General features: G+C 37.0%; 1 protein-coding gene across 3 annotated transcripts in view; it reads left to right on the forward strand.

The window, feature by feature from the left end:
* The window catches only part of SLIT2 (slit guidance ligand 2), a gene marked incomplete at both ends in the record, with an annotated part of 381466 nt that overhangs the window by 14789 nt on the left and 342308 nt on the right, over nucleotides 1–24369 (forward strand). For all 3 annotated transcript variants that reach the window (XM_082837578.1, XM_082837576.1, XM_082837577.1), the window contains one exon: nucleotides 76–147. In XM_082837578.1, coding sequence (XP_082693704.1) covers nucleotides 76–147 — 72 coding nt within the window. The remainder of the gene's footprint in view (nucleotides 1–75; nucleotides 148–24369) is intronic.

Genomic DNA, 24369 nt, shown 5'->3' on the forward strand with positions numbered 1-24369 from the left:
ACACTACCCAATCACAGTCTCATTGTTGGGTACTTTCTATGTAACATATGCTTTGTTTTTGTTTTTTCTCAAAAGGCGTTTAAACAGAAATCACCTTCAGCTGTTTCCTGAGTTGCTGTTTCTTGGGACTTCGAAGCTATACAGACTGTAAGTAGACAGAAATAGTTATTGTTGCTTTGGGTAGTACCTCGCGTTTTATTAAATGTATTTTGGATCTGTTTCCTTGTGCTTTCCTGGAATCTATTCATCTATTCATCCGTAGATTAATGGATTAAAAGTTTGCCTTTCTTTCTTTTCTTCTTTTCTCTCTCTTTTCTTTTTTGTTTTTTTGGAAATTTATGATTGGTTTTCCAGTAGTTCCAGTTCTTTTATTTGGTTAGCATTTACTGATTCGTGTATATGTTATTGTAATTGTATTATTCTTTTTTGGTCCTGATGGGGAGATTTACCTAACTTCTTTATGGAAACTTTTGACTAAGTTCTGAAGGGAAAGATTGCCACTGCACTTCCTCTTCAGAGGAAGTTGGCAGTGTTTTCTTGTAAAGTTGAGGTTTTTAATGTCAGCTTTTTTGATATTGTTTCTGTATTCACATAGTGTTTATTAGTCTGGAAATATTATTATAAGGTATTTAAAGAGGACTGTAAATTTCCTCTTAAATGTTCCTTTTAAAGCCAGAATTCCAAACTGTGCAATATGAACGACTGTAAGGGTTTCATATCAAATACGTCATTGACTGTTAACAGAAGTACTTTGGAAGGAGCGTAATGTGAGTTTTAGGCAGAATCAGTTTTTCTTCCCTGGAATGCTTGTTCACTGACCTAATGTGCATAGTGAAAATATACTTTTGAAAGCTTTTAAAATTAGATTTTCAGCCCCATGAATGATTTTGTGCAGATGGGAGGTAAGCTACAAAGTTTTGGAAAAATAAATAACAATGATTATTGATGTTTGTGGATGTTGTGAAAAATCGTTGGGATATATAGAATAAATTGCTCAGCCTGGCTCCCACCTGGATGGTGGGGAAAGTCCCATATGGTCATGCTTGTGGGTAAGTGAAGAGATTGCTTTTTCTGAACTTGACTTTGTAGCCACGGCTTCGTGGTAGCCTACTAGTTCAATATTGTTGTTATGAATTCCAGAAGTAGGAAGGCCCTCTTCCCACAGCCCTCCCCCGACATTGTATCTCAGTTAGGCTCTGTGTTAGGTCCTCCTGAACCTTAGCTGACTATAGAGAGAATTTTCTCAGCAGGTGAAGGTGGAGCCAGCTACATACCAGGTCTTCTCTCTAGAGTTTGACTTTCCTGATTCTGTTGCTCTAAGGATAGCCAAAGTCACCTAGCAGTATTTCTCCTCTGCGTTGTGTTCCCTGCTGGTTAATTGACCCAATTTAAGTAAATTTAAAAGAATCAAATAAAGAAACCTTGAGACCGCCTTTTTAACAAGAATTCTCTAAGGACTATTTTTACCAAGGAAACTAGATGTAGGCTGTTATGAAAATTATATGTATGAATATAAATTGATACTTGTATTTAATTATTTGTGCTTAGTTTGCAAGAAGGGCTACAGAGATGGTTTTAATAGATTCTACTTTCTGCTTTAACTTTTTTGATTGAGGGGATTTTGTAGAATTGATTTCAAAGCTAGTATACATTGAGTGCTATTAAATTACTACTTTGCTCACAATATGCATATAAAAACAATCCACGTTGTCTAGAAAATTTTGTTTCCTATGTAGCTGTGAAAATATAATTTAAATGGAATGACTGTTATAGCTAGAATTAAAATTATTAAGCTGAAGAGAGGAAAATATAGGAAGTAACTTTAACACTGTCTCTGAGAAACTAGAATGTTTGATTTTTAGTCTGGAAGTACTTGGATTAATTTTCTTAGAGGGATTCAGGTGGTATAACCTAGTGCAGAATCACTTATCAGCAAATTATATTCTGTTCAATATTTTGCCCCCTTTTACAATGTCATATAATGGACCAAGGGATTTTCCCTTATGTTTTGTTATGATTTTATAACTTTATGAAGCTGCTGTATGAAAGAAGATGACTCGGAATCCTTATGTGAGTTAAAGAAACAGAACCCATAAAACTATAAGGCAACATTTTCTAGTTAATTAAAAGCATGTTAACAAGTGGGGCCATAGGCAGCTAGAAAATGTGTTCAGAGTCATGTTGTGCCTGTTTGGCTCAAAGGATTTCCCCTGGGGAGTAATGGAAGATAAAATTTTGTTTCTGATGTGGGACTAGTTGCAAGAGGGACTTGAAAGCTTTGATTTCCTGAAGTTAGAGCTTGATGGCTTAGTGTTCAGTACTGATTGTGACTTGACACCTGACATAGACACTGGATACACATGGAAACATAGAGGTGTAATTTTTTTCTCCATCAGGAAAAAGGAATCTTCTTTTGAGTTGAGGCACTGTTCTCTCACCTGAATTAGACCTAGTGGATTGTTAGCAATGATCTTTCTCTTAAGAGGAAAGTTATAAGCTACATGTAACCAGTTTTTTATGACGGTGATCACTAACTGATTAAACAACCACCATTAAGAGTATTTAATAAATAAAGGAACAAAAGCTTGTGAAGCTAGCTGCCTGTCTAGTTTAATTTCCAAGAGGAAGGATGCAAGTTCAAGTATTCTTCATATGATACAGGTGCCTAGTAGCTAACCGGAAACAACTGTTCTAACAGATGGAAAAATATGCACAAATCTACATACAAAAATGTCCTTTAAAATGTTCATTTAAAAATGAACTTTTCTTTCACAAGAAGGATAAGTGACCAAACAAAAGATACAGAATTTTGGACAAACAACAGGACAATATGTTGAGACAGGGAAAAGTCGACTGGTAGCTGTATTTGCATATCAAATGATCTACAGTTGCCCTACTGTATAATTCAGTAGAGCCATACACATCTAGAATTCATGAAAGAAACATATTTAGATCTATTTTCTCTTCATAAATTGATGCATAATGCTAATTCGTACCTCTGGTTCTTTTCCTAACTTATTTTATCTTTTACCCTTACTTAATAATATTGTTTCCTGATACATAATCAATGAAAAAGTTTACTTGTTTTACTATATAGTTCATACACTGATGTTTGACTTTTATCATTGTTTGCTTAGATTAAATCTAAGCAAACTGGACATTATACAGATTTTCTTTGTGCCTCTGTAATGAATAATCGCCATTTGACTCTTGGCTGAAAATGAGATGCCAGGTGAAGAAGCACACATGCTTTTTAAAAAAAACTCTAAATGCAGTATAAAAGAAAAAGAGGGTACACTGTATATGAATTATGATTCGACACGGTTGGTTGCTGCTAGCGGCCAAATATGCTTTTCCTTTGCTGTCTGCTCCAATTTCTCTTTGGACGGGTTGAGAGAGCACTCCATGTTCAGGTCAAGATGTTTGCTCAGAAATAGTAGTACAGTTGCAGCTGTGTTTGTTGGAGCAGGAGACTAGTTTAAATAGCATTACCATTTATCCAGTCCATTAACAGAACTCTGTAAAATAATACCAACTCTGCATAAACTACAGGACAGTGTAATAAAATTACAAGCGCTTGTTGACAGATGGAAAGTGTAAGTAAAGAAAAAAGAAAAGTAAAGGGCCATAGGTTGGAGGTTAAGAGACAGCACATAGTTTTCTTAGCTTATGTAGATACTCTGTCCTCCCCCTTTGCTCCTCCTCCAAAACTGAGGTTGCACTTTTATTATCAGTTTAAGAGTGGAGAACATGATTTTCAGAACAATTAGGAGCTGGTTAACGGACAGAAATTTCAGTGACTTTTGAAATGGTCGATTATGATTGAAATTTATGAGTAGCTTATACAGATGTTCCTGAAAAACATAACCTTAAAGGTGACTTACCAGCTAGAGTTTGCAGCCACTCATCTGGGCTCATTAGAGAGGAATTTCATTGCTAGTACTGTGGTTAAGCATTCTGTTACAAATATTTGTTTTGTGGTTTTCAGTTTATTTCTTTGAGTATTATATATTTACCCAGACTTCTAACATAAGCTAAAGTAGCCAAACCACGGTGCAGAAACTCATTTTTCACTTGTATCTACTGAAACAAAGCAAAACTAACAAACAAATACATAGGTCCCAGTGATTCATTTTTTTTACTTCTTTAAATAAAAACTCTTTATTTCTGGTTAACAAGTGGTGTTTCCCTAGAGACCTTTGGAGCCACTAAATTATCTAACATTATAAGTAGTATTTTTAAAGCCAAGGACTCTTTTTATGGCCTAGTGACTCCTTACCTGAGACAAATAAATTTTGAGCGCTTAATTCAATTGTTCAGATCACAATTCCTTTGCTGTTGGATAGGATCTCAGATTCTCCAGATACTCTTTGATAATAATTATTGGGAATATTTAAGAGGAAAACTTAATTTCTATTAAGGTAAAAATTGATTTGTGAAACATAACAAATATACAGTGAAGCTGTCCTTATTTCCCTTTCTCATAGAAGGAGCCTTAGCTTTTGATTTTGCTTTTTAATAGTTACAAGGGTAACACATGCTTATATTAAAAAGGTTTAGGGGACTTCCCTGGCAGTCCAGTGGTTAAGCCTCTGCACTTCCACTGCAGGGGACTCAGGTTCGATCCCTGGTTGGTGAGCTAAGATCCCACATGCCTCGTGGCCAAGAAAAAAAAAAAAAAAAAAGGTTTAGACAGTTCAGAAAAAGAGAAAAGTAAGTGGGGATAGAAATTATTCATGATCTCACCATTCAGATATAACCGCTAGTATACTTGACAATTATTAGTAGATTAGTTTTCTTTTTCTTTTAATTATGCTATAAATGCTGGTATACATGCATTACAAAAACATTTTTTTTAGTATCCCCAGGGTTTAGTATAAGGCTTGACCTTTAGAAAGCTCTCAGTGTTTGATGTATTGAATTAAATCTCCATTGGGCTCAGGGTTTGTAACTTGAATGAGCAAATAGTAACACTGGGAAGGTAGTATGAATAATGGGGAACCAAATTAAATTTAAAGGGTACCTTGGCTAATTAAACGTTTGTCCCCTTAGGTTTTCTAAACATTGAAGGGTATCGGTAGACACTGAAAAATCAAAATGATCCATTTTCCACCTAAGCAAAATATACCTTAATACTGCACTTATATAAAACTAACCTCCCCCCCCCCCCCAGTTCTCTGATGCCAATTAAGTGTCAGGATTCTTGGATTCAAGGATAAAAGCAGAAGAGAGCCGTGGTGCCTGTGTCAGAATTCCTCTTGAATTAATTTCTGCCAGCTCTGATTAAAGTGTGGGCTCCTTAGAGGTGTCAGGTGTGCAGTTTCCTGCTTCATTTTACTCTTGGTCTGTTTGGCCCCTGCCACAGTAAATCCGACAGTGGTAGTGCAGGAATTGCAGGTTATAGTTGCCAAGGTTACTGTGGTCCCACCAGATCGACATCATTAATCATCCAGGGAGCTGCCATGATAGCTGCCGCTGATCTCTGTTGCCAAGACTGCTAGAGAGCTTCAGGTGCGGAGAAGAAAAGTTGTTCGGAGGTGGTTTGTCTGTGTCATCATTTGATGCAAGGATACACTATTTGTATTGTTAATACTGATACCTTGCTAAGGGGAACAGATTGACTCTTTATCTTTGAAAGCAAAGACTTCATATGAGAGATAACACTTAGGAAGGTGTTAACTGTCAGTGATTAAAACCTCAAGTCCCTTATTATTTATTAAGTAACTTATTAATTACTTATTATTACTGAGCCCAAGGGACTCTGATCTTGCCACTTAAAAAACAGATATATGAGGAGTATTTCATTGAAAGAGATTACTGTTATATAACCGAAGGTTTGTTTTTAAATAGGTAGACAAAACACTTCATAGACTGATATCTGGACACACTTCAGAGTAGCCATTACCACTTGCCACGAAAAAAAATTAGGCAAGCCATTGAATAGGACTTTTGTTTATAAATCAACATGCAGTCGTATGATTTAGAAGTTATAGAAGCAGTGAAGATTAAGACTGTATTTGAGATTTTTGCCAGGCCTCCTGTGGGTAGTTTTTACTTTAAAGGGATCACTAATAAAAGACTTGTTACTGGAGAACGTCAGAAATTGGCAAGTTTCTACTACTGCCAAGCCACCAACTAGACTTTTTGAGTGTGAAATCCACAGCATAGTTCCTGGCAGAGGAAAGTCAAGTGCGGAAAGGTCTTTCCCACTCAAGTGTACTAGTTTAAATAGTTGCTTTCCCAAATGTAAATGTTTCTATTTCCACCAGCAAATACTCATGGTTAGCCAACTTGAATTTGGCGAATCCTGTGATAGGTGCAGGGGAGAAAAACTGGCATGGTGTGTGGCCCTCTGTAATATGGGACATTTGTTGACCTCAACCATTGCTAACATCTGACCTGTAATATGTAAATTAAAGCCTACAATGTTCATGGAGACTGTGTTTTTTTTGAAAGATGAATTTAAGTATATGGTTCTCATGTCAAAAAGATATTATTCCATACACATCATCAGGGACTATTTTAAAATTTGACTATAAATCATAAAATTGCCACTACCATCTCAAGATTACAATTTGGGGACTGAAGTTTATATAAATATTAATTCTAGGAACAAGTGTCCATAGTGTGTTAGTTCTAATGAACTAATCTTAATGTGTTTACATTATGTTTTAAGACACTGAAATCAATTTATTTTATGAGAGGTTGCATAAAATACTAGTGTTTAAATGCCTACTCAGGTATTAGTAGCTTTGCTATCTTTGTCAATCAATGGATACCTCTGGAGATAAGGTTCCTTATCTGTAAAATGGGGATGATATTTACCTCCTGGGAATATTTCAATTCACAAGATAAATTCTGTATTCAAAAGAACATTGTCAACTTTCCAGTATGATAGAAATGATGCTTGTAGGATTATCATCCTCTCATTGCAAAATAGCATGAAATAATAGTCACAGATGTCCTTGCAAGTTGCCCACAGTCAGCAAATCTCCCAGTTCTCTTTCACGTCTCTCTTACATTTATTCTCAGTGTAATAACACATACATAAGCATAACCACATTAATTTTTTAACACTGCAAATTAGCATAAAATGTGCATTTGCATCATTCCAATTCTCCTTACTTGGCAACACAAGTTACATTAAGGCCAGAATGTTTTTAATGAGATCTCTTACCCACTCCCAGTTGATGATTCATATAATTTTAAAACTCTTATATAAAATGAATCAAGGATAGAAAAAGAGGCTGTGATTCAGGAACTATTTATGTTAGTCCACATATTAAATTGTCGTTTTAATGATGTGTTGTCTTGAATAACAAAATGAAGGAAAAATATGAATTAGTTAGAAAATGCTGAGTAAACTCCTTAAGGTATAGGTAAACTATATTGAAAGTTATTCAGAAGATTTACGTTGTGTTGCTAAAGAACATTTTTATTACTAAGATTTCAGTTTTAAAAACAATATAAAAGAATTAGTTCATTGAACTTATAATATACAAATATGATTTGATCTGTGGAACATCCTGCCACCTTTACATAAGCTGCATGTGTGATTTTCAGTGCATTTTTAGACTAAACATTTTGTCAAAATGCAGTTCAAATTGCAAACTGTTTAGCACTTTGGATTTAAACAATGATTGATAATGAAATAGCTTTGAGCCTGAAGTTATTTTTATTTTGTCTGTTTTTATCATAACTCCAATACTTTTTATATGTACATAAGCTTTGCAGTCAGATGAATGTGTATATGTCCTCTTCATTACCTGTTACCCACAACCAAGTTATTTGCTATCAAGGAATTATTTATAGAGGGTTAACCTTAAAACATTTGATAAATTGTGATATAAGAAACTTAGGGCAAGAGTTTAAGAAAGCCTAAACTCTAGAGAAGGAAGCAATGAAGAGTAAAAAGTCCAGTCTTTGGCAATACCCATGGTCTAGGGTACAACATGGCTGTGTGAAATGTTATTAAGAGAACATCTGTGCCTCTTGAAATGTCCCCCAAATGAATGTGAACAGCTAAGTATGGCAACTTGATTTAAGTGTTTTATAAAAAAGATGTAAAGAAAAGAGAAATAAATAAGTCTGGAAACAGAATGGAAAAAGATAGCTTTGCCCCCTCATGATAGGTTTCTTCTACTAGTGAAAGATTAAAGCTTGAAGTATGTGAATAGCTGAGAATAGCACAGAGAAAGGTTGATTGCTTCCCCTCCAACAGTTCCAACTGATTGAAAAAAGCCTAAAGTTTTGTTTGTTCTATGTCTTAAACCATCAGAATTCTCTTTTAGGACCAGAGGAATGCTCTGGAGGAAAAGAATCCAAGGATAAAAAGTCATTGCAAGCCAACAATTGTTCCTAATCCTCACAAAATGCTGGAGAAATTAAATTTATTCTTTATTGCTCAAAGTGTTACCTAGGTCACTGGGCGATGGGAAAATTGCACTGGAAGTAGAGTAGGCGCAAGCTTTGTTTTGTGTCTAGATGCTTAACCTTAGACACGACAAGGCATCTTAGAGTGTGGTGGGAACTTGGTTCAGAGCATTAACACCAAGACTTTTATTACCCAGGATTTATAATAGGCTGTGCTGTCAGGAGATGAAAATGTTGTGTTTACATTGCAGTGTTAAATGATCATTTAATTAACACCTAAGGAAAAAAAAGTTGTGAAATTCTTAGCAGCTTTTACTGTTGGTTTCCTGGGAGGTTTTAATATCCGAGTTTCATTGAGATTTCTTTTTGTTAGTAGAGACACAAAAGACATTATACACTTTTTAAGGAAGACAAACAGTTTAACCTTGACCCTTTTTTTCCTAAAATATTAATTTAAATTACATTTTAAATCTGGTGTGCTTATTTAAAAGGTTTCTAGATTCGTATCTCAAAAGTATGTCTTAATTAAACACTATTTCTATGTAAACATCTGGCATTTAAATATTATTTAATTTACATTCTAAACTTTCTGCTGTAAAACATTTGAAATTACCAATTAATTTACCTTAGGTGTAATATATTTACAGTATTAACTATATGAATTTTACATCTTTTAAACTACCACTATAGTTACATTGTTTTAAGAATAAGGGTCAAAATAGGTAAACATTGTCAAATGATTCTAGGGGCGGGGGTCGGGGGTTGAGGTACATTGTTATTATATTATCATCATCATTATGTAATGAGAGATCATTATTCTCATATGATGCAAGAAGTTTATACATAGACAATAGGAAGAATGATGCCATTAATATGAAAATTCAGATTTACTTCATTAATTGCTAAAAGATTTGATGCTATCAAATGCCTTCACTTATTCCTGATCTTTTGTAAAAACAATTCCCTAAGATAGAGTGGTCTTGAGACAAATTGATAATATTTGGAAAATATAATATGTACTGCCAAGGGTAGCCGCATACTCAGTAACACTGTCTTTTTCTAAAAGAATTATTAAAAAATTTATATGTTACTCTTCTCATTTTATCTAGGTATGCAACTTCATATTTTAATATATGAAATGTTAAAAAATATTTGTTGTTACTTGCTGTTAAAGTAAAATCTTTCTTAATTTTTCCAGAAATGATTATACCATTATAGTGTAGTTTTTGTAAGTACACTATTTTTATTCATATTGCAACTAAACATGTTTATTCCCATTTTTTTTTAAGTTTAAATTCAAATGCCTCAGCATAAAACCTGCTTTCTCTATTATTCATGGTAAAAGAGTGCAAGGAGGCTTGAATGTTATTAAAATCTCTTAATAGAACACTACCAAATGTAAAATAGATAGCTAGTGGGAAACAGCCACATAGCACAGGGAGATCAGCTCGGTGCTTTGTGTGGGATAGGGAGGGTGGGAGGGAGACGCAAGAGGGAGGAGATATGGGAACATATGTATATGTATAGCTGATTCACTTTGTTATACAGCAGAAACTAACACACCATTGTAAAGCAATTATACTCCAATTAAGATGTTAAAAAAAAAGTCTCTTGCCCTGCTTTGAACCAAGAATTATATTCTCATTCACAAAATACTACTCAGCATTACATAGCCACTTTGTACAACGTTATATGTTCTCCTTAGTTCTATCAAGTTTCAGCATTTCTCTAAAACTTTTCTCTTTTTTTCTTAACCCACGTGATTTTTTTTCTTCCCAAAGCTGTTTCTCCATCCAGAGTCTAGTAACAAAACCCCCAAGTAGGAATATTGCTTTAAATGTTATCTCCTTTACACACATACCCACATTTTGATTGAGGTAGTTATAAGACACAAAATGCTCAAAAGTTAAAAGGTATGAAAGAGAGAGAGGAGTGACGATATCTGGTTACTTAACATACTGGATAACTAGTATATTCTAAACGATGTAGTTCTTTATACCAATTGAAATTCCAAGCCAACTAGGTGCTGTGTGCAGATGTGTATGTGTGTGTGTGTGTGTGTGTGTGTGTGTGTGTGTGTGTATAGTTGGAGATGGGGATACTGAGAGCTAGGGAAACAAATATTTTGTGAATGTTCAAAAATGTTTGAAGAATAAATAGGTAGGGAAATTATAGGAAATTTCATTTAACAAATTGTTGCTTTTACACTAAGAAAGCAACGATATGCTCTTATATGAGAAAAAGTCAGTGTTAAAATTTTATGCATTAATTATTTGGAATCTCTAAGTAGAAACCAAGGGGAAAGATTTCAGGATTTATTTTAGATAAAGTCTCCAGGTTTGCCTCTTAAAAATAGTAATAACTATTCTAAATACAAACAATTACACTGTAACAAATATGTTTGATAGTTATTCTATTAAAACCACTGCTTATAAGAGATTGGGAGATATAATATCTAGAAATACTCTAGTCCACTCTGCGGGGATTAGGTAGTTAAAATTAACTTCCCTTTTGCGTAAAACTCTTTTGCCTGACTTTCAATCCCCACGACAATCTAGTTCTGCTTTAGACTTTAACTTTCTCATGGCTGTCACAGCATATATGCTATGTTCCAGGCGAGCACATTTTCCTGTTACTGATTGGAAATTCCCAGCACATTTCTGGACTCCTTCCTTGCTTCCAATTTGGAGTAGCCTAGTCTGCCATCCTCATGTAAGCCTCACCTCCTCTATCAAACCTTTCTCAACTGCTTTCGTTACCTCCAAATGATCACTAATTATAATGTAGTGGTTCTGAGTACAGACTGTTGACTCAGACTGCCAAAATTTGAATCACTTAATGGGTAAACTTGGGAATGTCACTCAATTTCCTGCCCTGTGCCCCAGTTTTCCTTCTTGTAAAACAAGGATGATAGTTAGAACTTACCTCATGGAGGTGTTGTGTAGAATAAATTATTCACTAAATGAACAAAGCTTAGCGTGATGCTTGACAATAGTAAGTGCTAAGTATTTTTTGTTTTTTATTATATAGGCTACCATGATTATTATCTGTCTCATACAATGTGCTGTTAGGTATTATTTTCTATTCAAAACATGTGTTAACTTTGCCAAGACTCCTGTCTTACATTTGTCTTTGTTTTACATACAGCATCTAGCCTAGTGCAGGCTGATTAATAAATACTTTCCAACTGAATGCTTGATGGAACTCCGCCTGAAAAAGACACTAACAATAGTTTGAATTCGGAATGAAATATATGTCATGTGGATCAGAAGTCAAAAGACATACTAGTTGTATTCCTAACTCTGCTGGTCACTAGCTGCAGATGCAAAGTAAAGGTACTTGATTTGAGAACCAGTTTCTTGGCTTATAAAAGTATTCGGTAGTTCATATAAGAGAGGGACAAGAATTCAGCATAACGCCTCCTGGTCTTTAGGGAATGTGCAAACGTAACTGAGGGAAGAAGAGGAAATAAAAATATATCAAAGATTTGCTCTAGCTCTTTTTCAAAAATGTATAGGGAACTCTTCACGGGACTTGCAAGAACTATAATGGTGGAATTATTCATGGTGATAAACCAGGAATAAGATGATGAGATTGTGAATGAATGATTTTGTTCTCTTTCCTATTCGCAGTTTAAAAAATAAAAGCAGTTTCTGTATGAGATAAATATAACCTGCTTACATTTTGCATGGCTTTGCTATTAAATGTAAATTGTTTGAAGACTTAGGTTAAAAAAAAAAACAATTGAAGGAGATTTGGGAGATTTGATGGTTATGAAGTATTAAGTGGTTATCCTGATACTTGATAATCCCTCAATATGACATAAGTGGTGTGTAATTGAAGTAATTTCAATAATCACCTGCCTCTCAAACATCACTAATGATAGCATGAAGAAATGAGTTAAAAATCAAACAAGGCAAATCAAGGGAGAATAATGGTTGACGCAGGTGTTTATGTTCATACTTGTGTTATCTTTTGATTTTAACAGGTTTGTGAGCAGGGGCCGTCATTTTCTGTAATTCACCCTACTAAATGGACTGTGCACCCTGGACAATTAATTTTCCTGACTTTTTGAGGATAACAGAATGTATAGAACCCAAATACTCTGAAGGCAACTGAAATCTGTAGTCTGTTTCTAAAAGACAGGCTCGCTCTCAGAGTTGGTGTGGTTTTCTTTCCCTCTCTTTAAGGAGAATGAATTCCGCACATAATGAGTAGTTTCAAGAAAAGTTGTTAATCAGGTACTCCAAGTGACCACCCTGGATTCTTTTATTACAGAGGAACTGATGGAATGAGAAGGCAACATAGTTACATTTGATAAAAGGAAATACCTTTTTTCCTATCCCCACCCACCATGTAATCCTCTGGAATTTAGTTGACTCGGGAAATTACTGCAGCGCGGGAAATTACTGCAGCGTGAGAAATTACTGCAGCAAATAGCCTGTTTGGAAAAGCTAAGTTGGACAAGCAAGAATAACACTTGTAGCTACAGTAATTACATTAAAAATCACAAAGTGTCTTATTCAGAGTATTTCAGGGCAAGAGTTTTCACCTGAGGGGGTCTTGAAATAATTTTTCTTCTATTCTTGTTAATCTTATAGCAAAGAATTACACAATGGGCAGTACCACTGTTATCAACATTTTTTTTGTTCTTTTCTGAGTTATCAGATATCATTCTGTTGCCTAAGATGGGATACTACATCAAAATCAGATGAAGAACTTGACCTCAATATGACAGAGGGGCAAAAAAGAATCATACTTATAAAGGAATGTTATTAAAATGGACAAATGTTATTCTTTTAACTCTTTCCCATTCAAAAACCATATGCTAATTTAAAGAGAGAAGAATGATATAAATCAACAATAATACAGTCCAGATATTGCTTTATTTTCTAAATTAAGTGACCAAGTTGAATAACACTATTAAAGTATAGGTAAACACGTTTTGCTAGAGGTTTAGCTATTTCCAAATAAATGTTATATCCACATCATCAGTGTCATGTGTACTTACAAGGTGTACTTACTTTCGTTGTATTTTTATAAGATGATTCAGATTTAGATTTTTATTTTAGGTATAGGTCTTCTCCCCAGTTCTCAAGCATATGTTATTTTAGTGCCTTGTATTTGTTGCTATGCTGATTATTTTATATGTATTATATTTCAAAGCAGTGATTCCTAAAATGTGCTCTCCAATGATCCAAGAGCAAAGTATTCTGTGGTCAGATGTTTTGGGAAATAATGAAAGTCGTATCCCCTGTGGTGACTGCAGTGGACACTTGTGTGTTAATCTCCAAGGCATCTTGCAATGAAGAAATCTGTTTAACTTAAAAAATTTGTTTCTCAAAGTTATTTGACTATACAGGCCCCCCTTTTCCCTGCTTCCCCCACTAATACCAGTTAATCCAAATAGCAAGAGCAGCCTTTAGCTGTTCCAAAAAATAACTACTTTTCATTCACTCTCATTGAGAGTTTTTAAAAATAAAAACTTTTAGTCATGGATTGTTGAAATTTAATATTATTTTTCTTGTACCAACATGGTCAGGTAAACAACTCTTTATAGTGCATTGATCTAATAAATCTGTTCTTTTCAGCCCACCTTTGAAAGTAAACTTGGTATTCATTTGTTAACTCTAGGGATGGAGAAACTTAGATCCTTGGGTAAGAATTTTGATATCTTAGCACTGGTATTTGCTTATGTGTGTGTGTGTGTCATATATAAAACCATTTGTTATATGTATACACACACACACACACGTATAAGCAGATACCAGTGCTAAGGTATTGAAATTCTTATGCAAGGATCTAAATTTGTCTATCACACACACAGCGCCACTGAACTCTGTTTTAATGACTGAGAACATTTTATCACTTAACTCTTTCTCTTTTCCCTGATTTTGTCATTGTAACACCTGAAGCCCGCTGTGCACAGCATTCTTTAGCAACACAGGGAAGTCTGCATCCTCTCAGCTGGGTGTGAAGCTGCAGGAGTCTTTCTCACTCCACAGAGTGTTGAAGCTAAAAGTATTTTATATACAATTTGTAGTTGGTTAAGGGACTTTGAAATCAACATAGAGTTTCATATGTTCAGTATTTTCGACCAAAACCCATGTCTCCAAGGACTAAAGGACAAAATAATTTAGATTAGATTAGGTTAAAGACAGGAAAGAAAGAAAAAAGAAAAAAAATTAATAGTATTGAAATCTCCTAAGACAGTTTTGTACCTCATAGGTACCTCTCAACAGGATACTTATACTGGTCATTACAGAAAATTGTTGTCCTTTCTGTTAGTTCACCTAGCATGTTGCTTGAATGCCAATTCTTATTTATATTAAATAGGGAAAAGATATCAAAGAAAACACCAGGTTATGGCTAAAACATAACTACTTCAGAGCCCGATGAAATGGGTTTAATCGAAATAATCACTTCAAATTATTCAGCATTTACAAGCACATTCTTCAGATTTTATTATAAGCATCAAAATAATCCATTGCGTCATAGTTTGGGTTCCTTCTGTGTGAGGAAACCGAGTACCCCAACCCTGTCTTCCCACTTCCCTGTTTTTCTTTTATGCTCTGTCGCCATCTATCATATTGTGTGTTTTACTTATCTGGTTGTCTTTCCCTCCCAATTAAAACGCAAGTTTCATGAAGGCAGAGCATAGTAGTAGGTGCGCAAGAAATAACAGTTGAATGAATGAATACAGTTTTTGCAGCAGACTGCCAGGATTTGAAGCCTAGCTTCCAAGCTTCCTAACTGTGTGACTTGGACGTTACTTAACCTCTCCACCTCAACATCCTCTTCCTTAGGTGGAAATAATTAGAGCATCAATGTCACGGAGTCACTGAGAGGATTAAAATATGTAACCTATCTGCCAGAGTTTAATTGATGTTAAATATTTTTCACAAAAACAACTCTTGAATGGGTTAAGGGCAAATAACCAAACATTTACCATTATCTATTAAAATTATTTGTTATTGCTTTTTGATTTTTGACTGAGTCTGCCCTTCCCCCCAAGCCCCTCTGCACTAGAATGGGAAGCCTAACTGTTCAGAGACACATCACAAGCTGCTTGTTCTCTCCTTCTTTCTTCTCATCTGTTTCATGAGTTCTCCATTTTCATGGCGTTCTCTACCTTTGCAGTCCTGCTTCTGGAATGTTGAAAGTCCTGCCTGGCTTTGCTACTAACCAGGCACTGCTTTACTTCCTGTCTACAGAGACTGCTGCCATTCAGAGGGTGCCACCACCCGCCTGGGGAGAGGGGTCCTTCCTTTGTGTGGCTGTGCAATACCAAACAGTAGATACCTGCCAATATGCAGGTGTTTTTACTGACTTTTTACCATGATTAATCCATACACCTCTAGCCTAGGGAGTTAAAGATATTTGACTAAGTCTAGTATATTATAGAAATAGTTTAATTTTTATATTATCCTTATTAGTTTGTTAACAAAATCCCCTCTGTAGGTTGTACACCCCTCCAGGGTTTGGGCACTTTCATCTCTATCACCATAGAGCAGTTTTCACAGATAGTGGACATGTAAATATTTGTAAGCTGAAATAAAAGTGCAGGCAGTACAAGGATCCACAGTCATCTTGCATGCCAAATGAGCTACCAAAAGCATCTGAAGTTTTAACTTTTTAGTATCTTTGCATTTATTCTCCCTTGATAGTGTTTAAATTTAAAAAGAGTAGCAATTAGTAAACTTGTTCAATCAACATATCTTATGTCAATGTAAGATATGCACTTAAACATAGGTGGCTTTTTGTACCAATTTCCTCACTGTGATATTGAGTGTCTAGAAAAGGCTATTCTCCAGCATCTTTGATAGCATTTATAAATTTTTTCCTAATATTTTACACATTTGTGTGTGTGTTTGTGTGTGTGTGATTTTGTGTAATTTGCAAATAAAGCAATAGTGCTACCGAATTAACTACGAAATTGAAATTGCTAAAATAATAGGAAGCAATTGAGGCGGCTAGTTTCATCTCATCATTTTGTATCCTTGCTTGGGTTGCTAAGGCACAGCTCACACATTTAGTGTGCTTCCACAATTCTTTGCCATTCTAGAGCAAGTACTTCTGACATTTTGATTAGGCTTTTGTGTTTGGTCACTGTATTAAATTGAGCAATTTATTCCTTTCCACTTAAATTGTCTTCCCTGTACAAGGGATGGAGAGGAATTCACAGCGCCTGCACATAAAAGGCCATTATCTTATCTTAGCAAATCCAGCCCTATAGAGACAGTGCATCATGACAGCTCAGCTGGGAAGCTGGGAAGGGAAGTGTACCAAGGAGGGTGAGATACTGAGTGTGAGTCATTGATGAAGCCTATGACTGGGGTGGTGGTGAGTCCATCAGCAGCAGCAAAGGTTAGCATCCCTCTGCCGATCTTGGCCTGATAGACCGTTTAGCAGACAGACTGAAGTTTGCACCCAGGGAGTGTGCTCTGCCTATAGTCTTGATTTAGTTGTAGCTTGTACAAACAACTCAGGAGACCATATTACACTGTTATTCTTCTTGCCCCAAATCAAAGCACCTTTATTTCTTTTTTTATTTTCACGGGATAAACACACTGATATTTCGTGTGTATGGCCAGAGGCAGGCTGTAGAACAAGTCTGTAGAAACTTCGGTGCTTTACTCTAATACAGCCTTCATTCCACAAAGAAATATTTTCTGATTGAAGGAAGTGGTGGTGATGAGGGTGGAAATGTTGAGGTCAGCTGTGTCACTCTCATGGATTCAGCACATGACCCAGGAGCTCTTCTCAGAGGTTTATTCGTATTAATAGTTACTCACTGGATCTTCAGCAATATGAAGGGGATCCAAATTACAGATGGGAAAACTGAGACCCAAAGAGATCATGTAATTTGCCCAAGTGGCAGGCTGGCATTTGATTACAGTGCAGTGCTCGTTACCACATGTTTTGACTGGACGGGGGTCAAGAGTTTCCGTTAATTAGGTAAAAATGCTACAAAAGCCATGATCCTTATAATCTATTTAAAATCTTCACGGTGTTTGATGCATTGTTAACTCTTCATAGGTGCTTATAGAGAGCTTGTTCTCCTCTGTCTTCTCCTCGTCCCATCACAGATCCAAACCTGAAGCTTCGTGTCACCTTGACTCATTTCCTCTTCCTTTATCCAGACTCTCAAGTTCTGTTGATTCTAGCTCCTGACAACCACACCCATCCATCCTCTCCTTTCCCTGTCTTTTTACTTCCTAACTAGGGTCCCCTGCTCCAGGATTTCTTCATCCAGAGGTATCTTTTTTTTTTTTTGCGGTATGCGGTCCTCTCACTGTTGTGGCCTCTCCCGTTGCGGAGCACAGGCTCCAGACGCGCAGGCTCAGCGGCCATGGCTCACGGGCCCAGGTGCTCCGCGGCATGTGGGATCTTCCCGGACCAGGGCACGAACCCGTGTCCCCTGCATCGGCAGGCAGACTCTCAACCACTGCGCCACCAGAGAAGCCCCCAGAGGTATCTTCTTAAAGTACAGCTTGGATTAGGTCCTTTCCCCAGTCAAAATCATTTAGTCTCTAAGCATAGCAGTTTAGATTTAGCAAAACATTGTCCCATGACAGTCACAGGAACTCAGATAAATACATATCATTGCTTCAATTGTACAGATGAAATAACTGTAGCCTACAGTGGTTAACTGAATTACTAGCCCACTGTAATAAGGCTGGTAAATAATAGAACAGTTACTTTTCTCTAAACCTTTACTAACACCAGGGTCTGTAGTCTAAACTCCTACCTTGGCTTTCAGGTTTCCTCAGTGGTCCCAATTTATCATTCTTGTTTCCTGATGTTCTCTTATTATACCATGTACTTGAAGAGTTACACATGTTAAGTCAGCTACTGTTGAGCCTGTGGACTTTTGCCTCTGGTATTTCCTCTGCCTTCTTCATCAGGCAAGCTTCTATTCACCCTCTGAGATCCAGATCATGCCTCTTCCACAGTGAAGGCCTCCTTGATTTCACCCAGGAAAATGTGACCCCATTAACTCAATGCCTCAGGCAAACAGTACTCTCCATTTAGAGGTCACAGCAGCCTCACACAGATTATCCCTCTTCCTTCTCCTTTACTACCTGACAGAATACTGCTCACCCCCTTTTTTGATAACAGTATGCCTTATGTCTCAAGAGGCTGTTACAGCAGAGGTCATACGTTAGTTATCTCAGTCACCTTAGGTCCTGGCCCAAAGTTGGGACTACTTTGTTGACTAAACGAGCTTACATGAAGACTTTGATAATGAATTCAAATGAATTCTTCTCTGAGGCTTTTTTTGGAGCGCTTAATCTGAGCCTGCTCCCTTTGCAGCCCTGCCTCATAGTTTTTCTTAGGCCTCTGTTAGTTTTATGTAACAGTTTCCTTTTATCATAGTTAATTTTTTCTTCTCTCTCTCCTTCTAGAATCCAAGCTTCTGGTGGCAGGTTCTAAGTCTTTTTCACTTATATGCCTTCCAAAGCACCTACCATATCACTGAGCATGTAGTAGGGGCTTGATAAATGCTTATTAAATACATTTAGTAAGGACTTTACATTCTTTTCCTCCAAGTCACATTTCTATCGTTGAAACAGAAAACTCGTGTCTGAAAAAAAAAATTTTTTTTAATCAGTAATATTGTATCTGATTTTTAAACAGTTCATGTTTGACAGAACCAGAGCATGTTTATGCAGATTGCTAAATCAGTGTCCAGACAAAAAGCCCTGCAGTTGTTGTATTCCATCGTGTTTATTATGGGAACGTTATGTTGTTAATTTATTTTAGAATTTAAAAAATGGCAAGTGAGTCAGCATGCTATGGTAGAGAGAGCCAAGATTTTGTGGGATGGAGTTCAAACTCTAGTTTTAGCAGTGTGCTGGGTGGGAAACAGTCTCTGACCTGGTTTCATTACCTGTTAGGTGAAGGTAATATACTACATATGTTACTGGGTCGCTGTGAAGATTTAGTTTGTGGTGTCAGCAAAGTGCTTGAACTTAATAAATTCTCCATAAATATCACTAGTTATTAGAAACACTGACACTTCACTGAATTCACGTACTCTACACATGTGCTTGAAAATGAGAATATTTCACTTTATTTTCTGAAATGCTCTCTACCCAGGATAATATTTCAGGTCAGCCAGCTTATTGTGGTTGCTTTTGGAAAAGCTCTTCCATTTTAAAGTCTTGTTGAATTCCTCAGTGAGATGTAAAATAGGTGGTTGTGGTTGGTGGATTAGTTATATGGGTTCAGTTGCAAATGAATGACACCTGTCTGAATCTGGCTTCAATAATAAGGAAAATTATGATCACGCAGAGCAAGAAACTTAGAGGTAGCGTTTCATTTGTTCCTCTCTCTTCACTTTTCCATCCTCGAGGGCAGCTTATCCTAAGGCTTTGCTCCTGGTCTCAAAATGGCCATCGTTTAGGCCTTCATGTTGGAATCCCACTGGTTCATATTGCAGTGGGAGAAAGAGGAAAAAAGAAGCGAGAGAGAAAAAGAAGAAAAGGAAAGACAGACGGGAGGCGATATTTCCTCCTGCCCAGTGGATTCTGAATCCCTTCTTTCAATCCACTGAAACAATTTAGGTAAAATGTATAACTTTGGAACAAAGGTTGCCAAAGAAATGGCAGGTAGTGATTGATTTAGACTAGTTAAGGTATCTCTCTGGACTTTTGGATGGATGGGTAAGTGAATCAGATTAGGATTCTATCAGGAAAGAGGAAGGGGCACTGATTGATGTGAGGAAATAATCAACAGTGTCTGCTACAGTTAAGAACTTAAAATTTTTCAATTGTTCATTTGATTTTACTGTAGGAATTTAGAAAAGTTGCTATTATAGCAACTTTTAGTCTCGGCGCATAAAACTGAACCTCTTAGATTTGTTGATTTTTTTGTGCTTCATTTTCACATGTAGGGATAATAAAACTTACCTTTCAGGTTTTTGAGATGATTAAAAATGAAGTGTGTGTAAGGCCCAGCACATGATACGGACTTGCTTTAAGTAGTTGCACTTGTATTTTCTTGGTCAGAATTTCTTTATTTCATCTTTGTCTCATCTGTATTCCAGTTTTCCATTCCAAATATTTACATTATGAATCCTCACGGGTGCCTGATTGTCACATCTAAGTTTATACACCCAAGAAGAAAACTCATCAAGTTCTTTCTTTAACAAAACAGTTGACCTTTTATAAACTGTGTAATCATTCAATCTCCTGTGATCCTCACAGCAGCCTGTGATGTAGATATCATTTATGCTATTTTGCAGATCTCTTTACTTGCCTCCTCCTCGAAAATATGAGTTTCCCGAGGACAGAGACTCAGTCTGTTTTCTCCATGGTGGTATCCTCAGCATCCAAAGTAGCACATCACGATGGCAGACTGGTAGATGCTCAATCAGTGTTTGTTGAAGGAAAGGAGAGAGTGAGGCAGGGAGGAGTTCAATGTGAGCTCCTGAGAGTAAAGGACTCTCTCAGTTCATGACTTTGCACTGAAGATATGAATCCCCATTCTTTGTGGGTCTGAGACCTGTACACCCACCCCTCACTCTTTAGCTTCATCCTGCTTTCTTCACCCTCCTTTTTTCTCTCTGTGCTCAGCTGCATGAGCACATGCAGTTCCCAAGATAATCCATGTTTTTCACTTCCATAGGGCCTTCGCGTATACAGATTCCCAGGCCAGTGGCTCTACCTACTCAGCCCCCTGCTGCCTTCCTATACCCGGTCATTGTCCCATAATATCCCTAGTTTACTCTAGAGCCTTCATGTTCCAGTTCAAACACGACTTCCTCTGGAAAAGCCTTCCTTGCTCCTTCAGATGAACTCACCTTCTCTTTACACATCCCCATACTATAAGGATATACTTAAAAACTTTTTTTAATCTATTTTATTTATTTATTTTTGGCTGTGTTGGGTCTTCGCTGCTGCGTGTGGGCTTTCTCTAGTTGTGGCGAGCGGGGGCTACTCTTCATTGCAGTGCGTGGGCTTCTCATTGAGGTGGCTTCTCTTGTTGCGGAACACAGGCTTTAGGCACGCGGGCTTCAGTAGTTGTGGCACGTGGGCTCAGTAGTTGTGGCTCGCGGGCTCTAGAGCACAGGCTCAGTAGCTGTGGCGCACAGGCTTAGTTGCTCCGTGGCATGTGGGATCTTCCCAGACCAGGGCTCGAACCTGTGTCCCCTGCATTGGCAGGTAGATTCTTAACCACTGTACCGCCAGGGAAGCCCCAGGATATAGTTTTTAAATGCTTGTGTATTTGTATGGCTATTTTTATGAATGCTTTCTTCACTAGAGCTTCTGAAAACAGCATGGGTTTTTACTCATTATTGGTTCCCTAAAGCCTGACGAGTATCTGACATATCCTAGGTGCTCAATAAACATGTGTTAAGTGAATGTCACCAAACTTTGTCTTGTCAGCCTATTTTCATGTGTTACTCATAAATTATATTTACAGTTTGCAGAAGAAAGGTTAGTGTTTTGTATTAGTCCCTCTTTTTTTTTTTTTTGCGATACGCGGGCCTCTCACTATTGTGGCCTCTCCCGTTGAGGAGCACAGGTTCTGGACGCGCAGGCTCAGCGGCCATGGCTCACGGGCCCAGCCGCTCCGCCGCATGTGGGATCTTCCCGGACCGGGGCATGAACCTGTGTCCCCTGCATCGGCAGGCGGACTCTCAACCACTGCGCCACCAGGGAAGCCCCCTAGTCCCTCATTTTTTTTTATGTATCTTTTCTGACAATAACCTAAATACTGGAAAATTGTAAAGTCTTCAGGATCAGCCACTGCTTCCCTGCCTCAAATCTGTATCTTTACTTCCTTCTCTTATTTTAGGGCTCAGCTTAGAATTTACCTTCACTGGGCTTCACTTCACTCAAGGCTAGATGATGTGTCTCTTGTCTGGGTGACCTGATCACCCCTCCCCACCATTAATGTAGTTATCATGTATCTGTTCTTCTCATCTGTCTCTCTTTTGAGCTAAAAAGTAGACTGAATCTAGTCTAAGATATTTGCCCCTCGCTCAGCACAATACCTGGCATGGTACACACGAGAGATATTTTCCCCAATGACTGAATGCATGTCCTGCACTTGTATGATATTCCCCAGGTATGACAATCATTCCCAGAAAAAACATTCAGTAATTATAATTTAATTCAGTGTCTTCAGTGTGGCATATGCATCCTTCAAAGATTGCTTACAATAATCTACTTTTTAGTGGTCTTAAAAATTGCAGTGCATATTGGATGCTGCATACGAGTGCCTGGCTGGGGAGGAGAATGGGAAAGGAAATCCAGCTTGGCCTTTGCTTATTAGGCTATTTCTGCCACTGAGAGGCTGCCTTTAAAATTTTTTCACAGAGATGCTGTGTGTGGTAGAGTGGCCCTAGATATAGGAAGAAAATGTTAGAATTTTCTATTTAAATTTCTATTTACATTTTTCTCTCAACTTTGAAAACTCTCTACTTTTGTCTATGTTTAGAATTCTCCATGGTATAGTGGTACTGTAATATTAATTTATAAATCCGTGAATAAATTATAAATGGTGGGGACATATGCTCAAAAAACTGTACTAATGTTGGTACTCGATGAAAACAGTCATGGAGAACTTTGATTTAACATATAATTCCAACGTCATGGGAGTTTCCAAGTTGATTTACAGCTTCTTATTGATGTCATTTTCAGATGTGTTAAGAAAGGTGTGTTAGGGTAATGACATCCTGGACAACCCGTGTACCACAGCACGTGTGTACATGTGAATTTTATGTCTGCCTGTTGTGCTTGTGCTTGTGCTGAAGAAGAGAATGGATGAACTGTGGCTAAGGTTGTCTGTAGCCTTTGTTCAGATCCATCCCAATGCCTTCCTTTTTGGGAAAGCATATACCCTCATTTCAAGATTATTGAGCCAGTTCCCCTTGCAGATGAGCAGTATATGATGAGCCTTGTTTCCCCATTATTGGCTTACTCTTACTCTTTAGGTATAAAGCAAGTATTTCATTTCTTCTCTGCCTCTGGGTTATGATACTAATGAATGAATGGTAGGTTTCTGATCACAAAATAGACAAATATGCTTGGATTCAGAATATCTTACCTGAAATCATGGCCCAGCCACTTTCCTAATGTGTGATTTGGACAAGGAATTAACCTCTCTGAGCTTCTGTTTCTTTTTCTGTAGGATGAAAATAATAATTAATTCACAGATTTGTTGAAAGAAGTAAATAAGCATATGTGAAAGTGGCTGGCATAGTATGAAATAGACAGTTTATAGAATTTTTGAGTTTTGAGCATGCTAACTGCAGAATCCTTTTTCATATTTATTAGCAGCACTAAAATCACAGTTTCTTGCCTGTGAGGTCTGATGTGATGGTTGCTTTAAGATAAAAGTTTGCTCCTTCTCTGTATTAAACTAGTTAAAATGTGACTGTATGGTTAGATAATTGGCTTATGGATTAATCTGTTTTCTGAGGAAATGACAATCTCCTAGCCTTTTCTTTCTTTTTTTTTTTTTTTGTCTACTCTAAGCAGCCATACTACAGGGCTGAGTAATGAGACAGTGATGGAGCTTCCATCAGTGCCCTGAATATTGTTGAGTCATATAGGTGCTACAGGGCTCTAGAGGAGTAAAAGTCACTTCTCACTGCAGTATCTAAAGGCAACACAAAAAATCCATGTTAAGTGGATTTCTGTAATCTCCAAAACCATAAGAGAGGGAAAAATAAAAGCATCCATACAGAGAGAATAACATTATTTGAAATGGTTAAAAAGTATGTTTATTGACAAAGAAAAATGTCATATGTTCGTGGTATTGGATTAAGAAGAAATGTAAACAGACCATTTTAAAGGCTTGGAAATGCTAGGCTAAGGACTTCATTCAGATTTTATTTGGCAGGCAGGGGTCATCTGATCAAGGTAGTTCTCTGGGAAGATAATGACTGTAAATTGAAGTGAAGAAAGACTTGAAGCCTGGAGATCAGTCACAGAAATAATGCCATGATCCAGAGTCCTAAATTCAGGGTGATACTGTTAG

The sequence above is a fragment of the Leucopleurus acutus genome (genome assembly GCF_964270905.1).
Source record: "Leucopleurus acutus genome assembly, chromosome: 4".
Taxonomy (NCBI): Eukaryota; Metazoa; Chordata; class Mammalia; order Artiodactyla; family Delphinidae; genus Leucopleurus; species Leucopleurus acutus.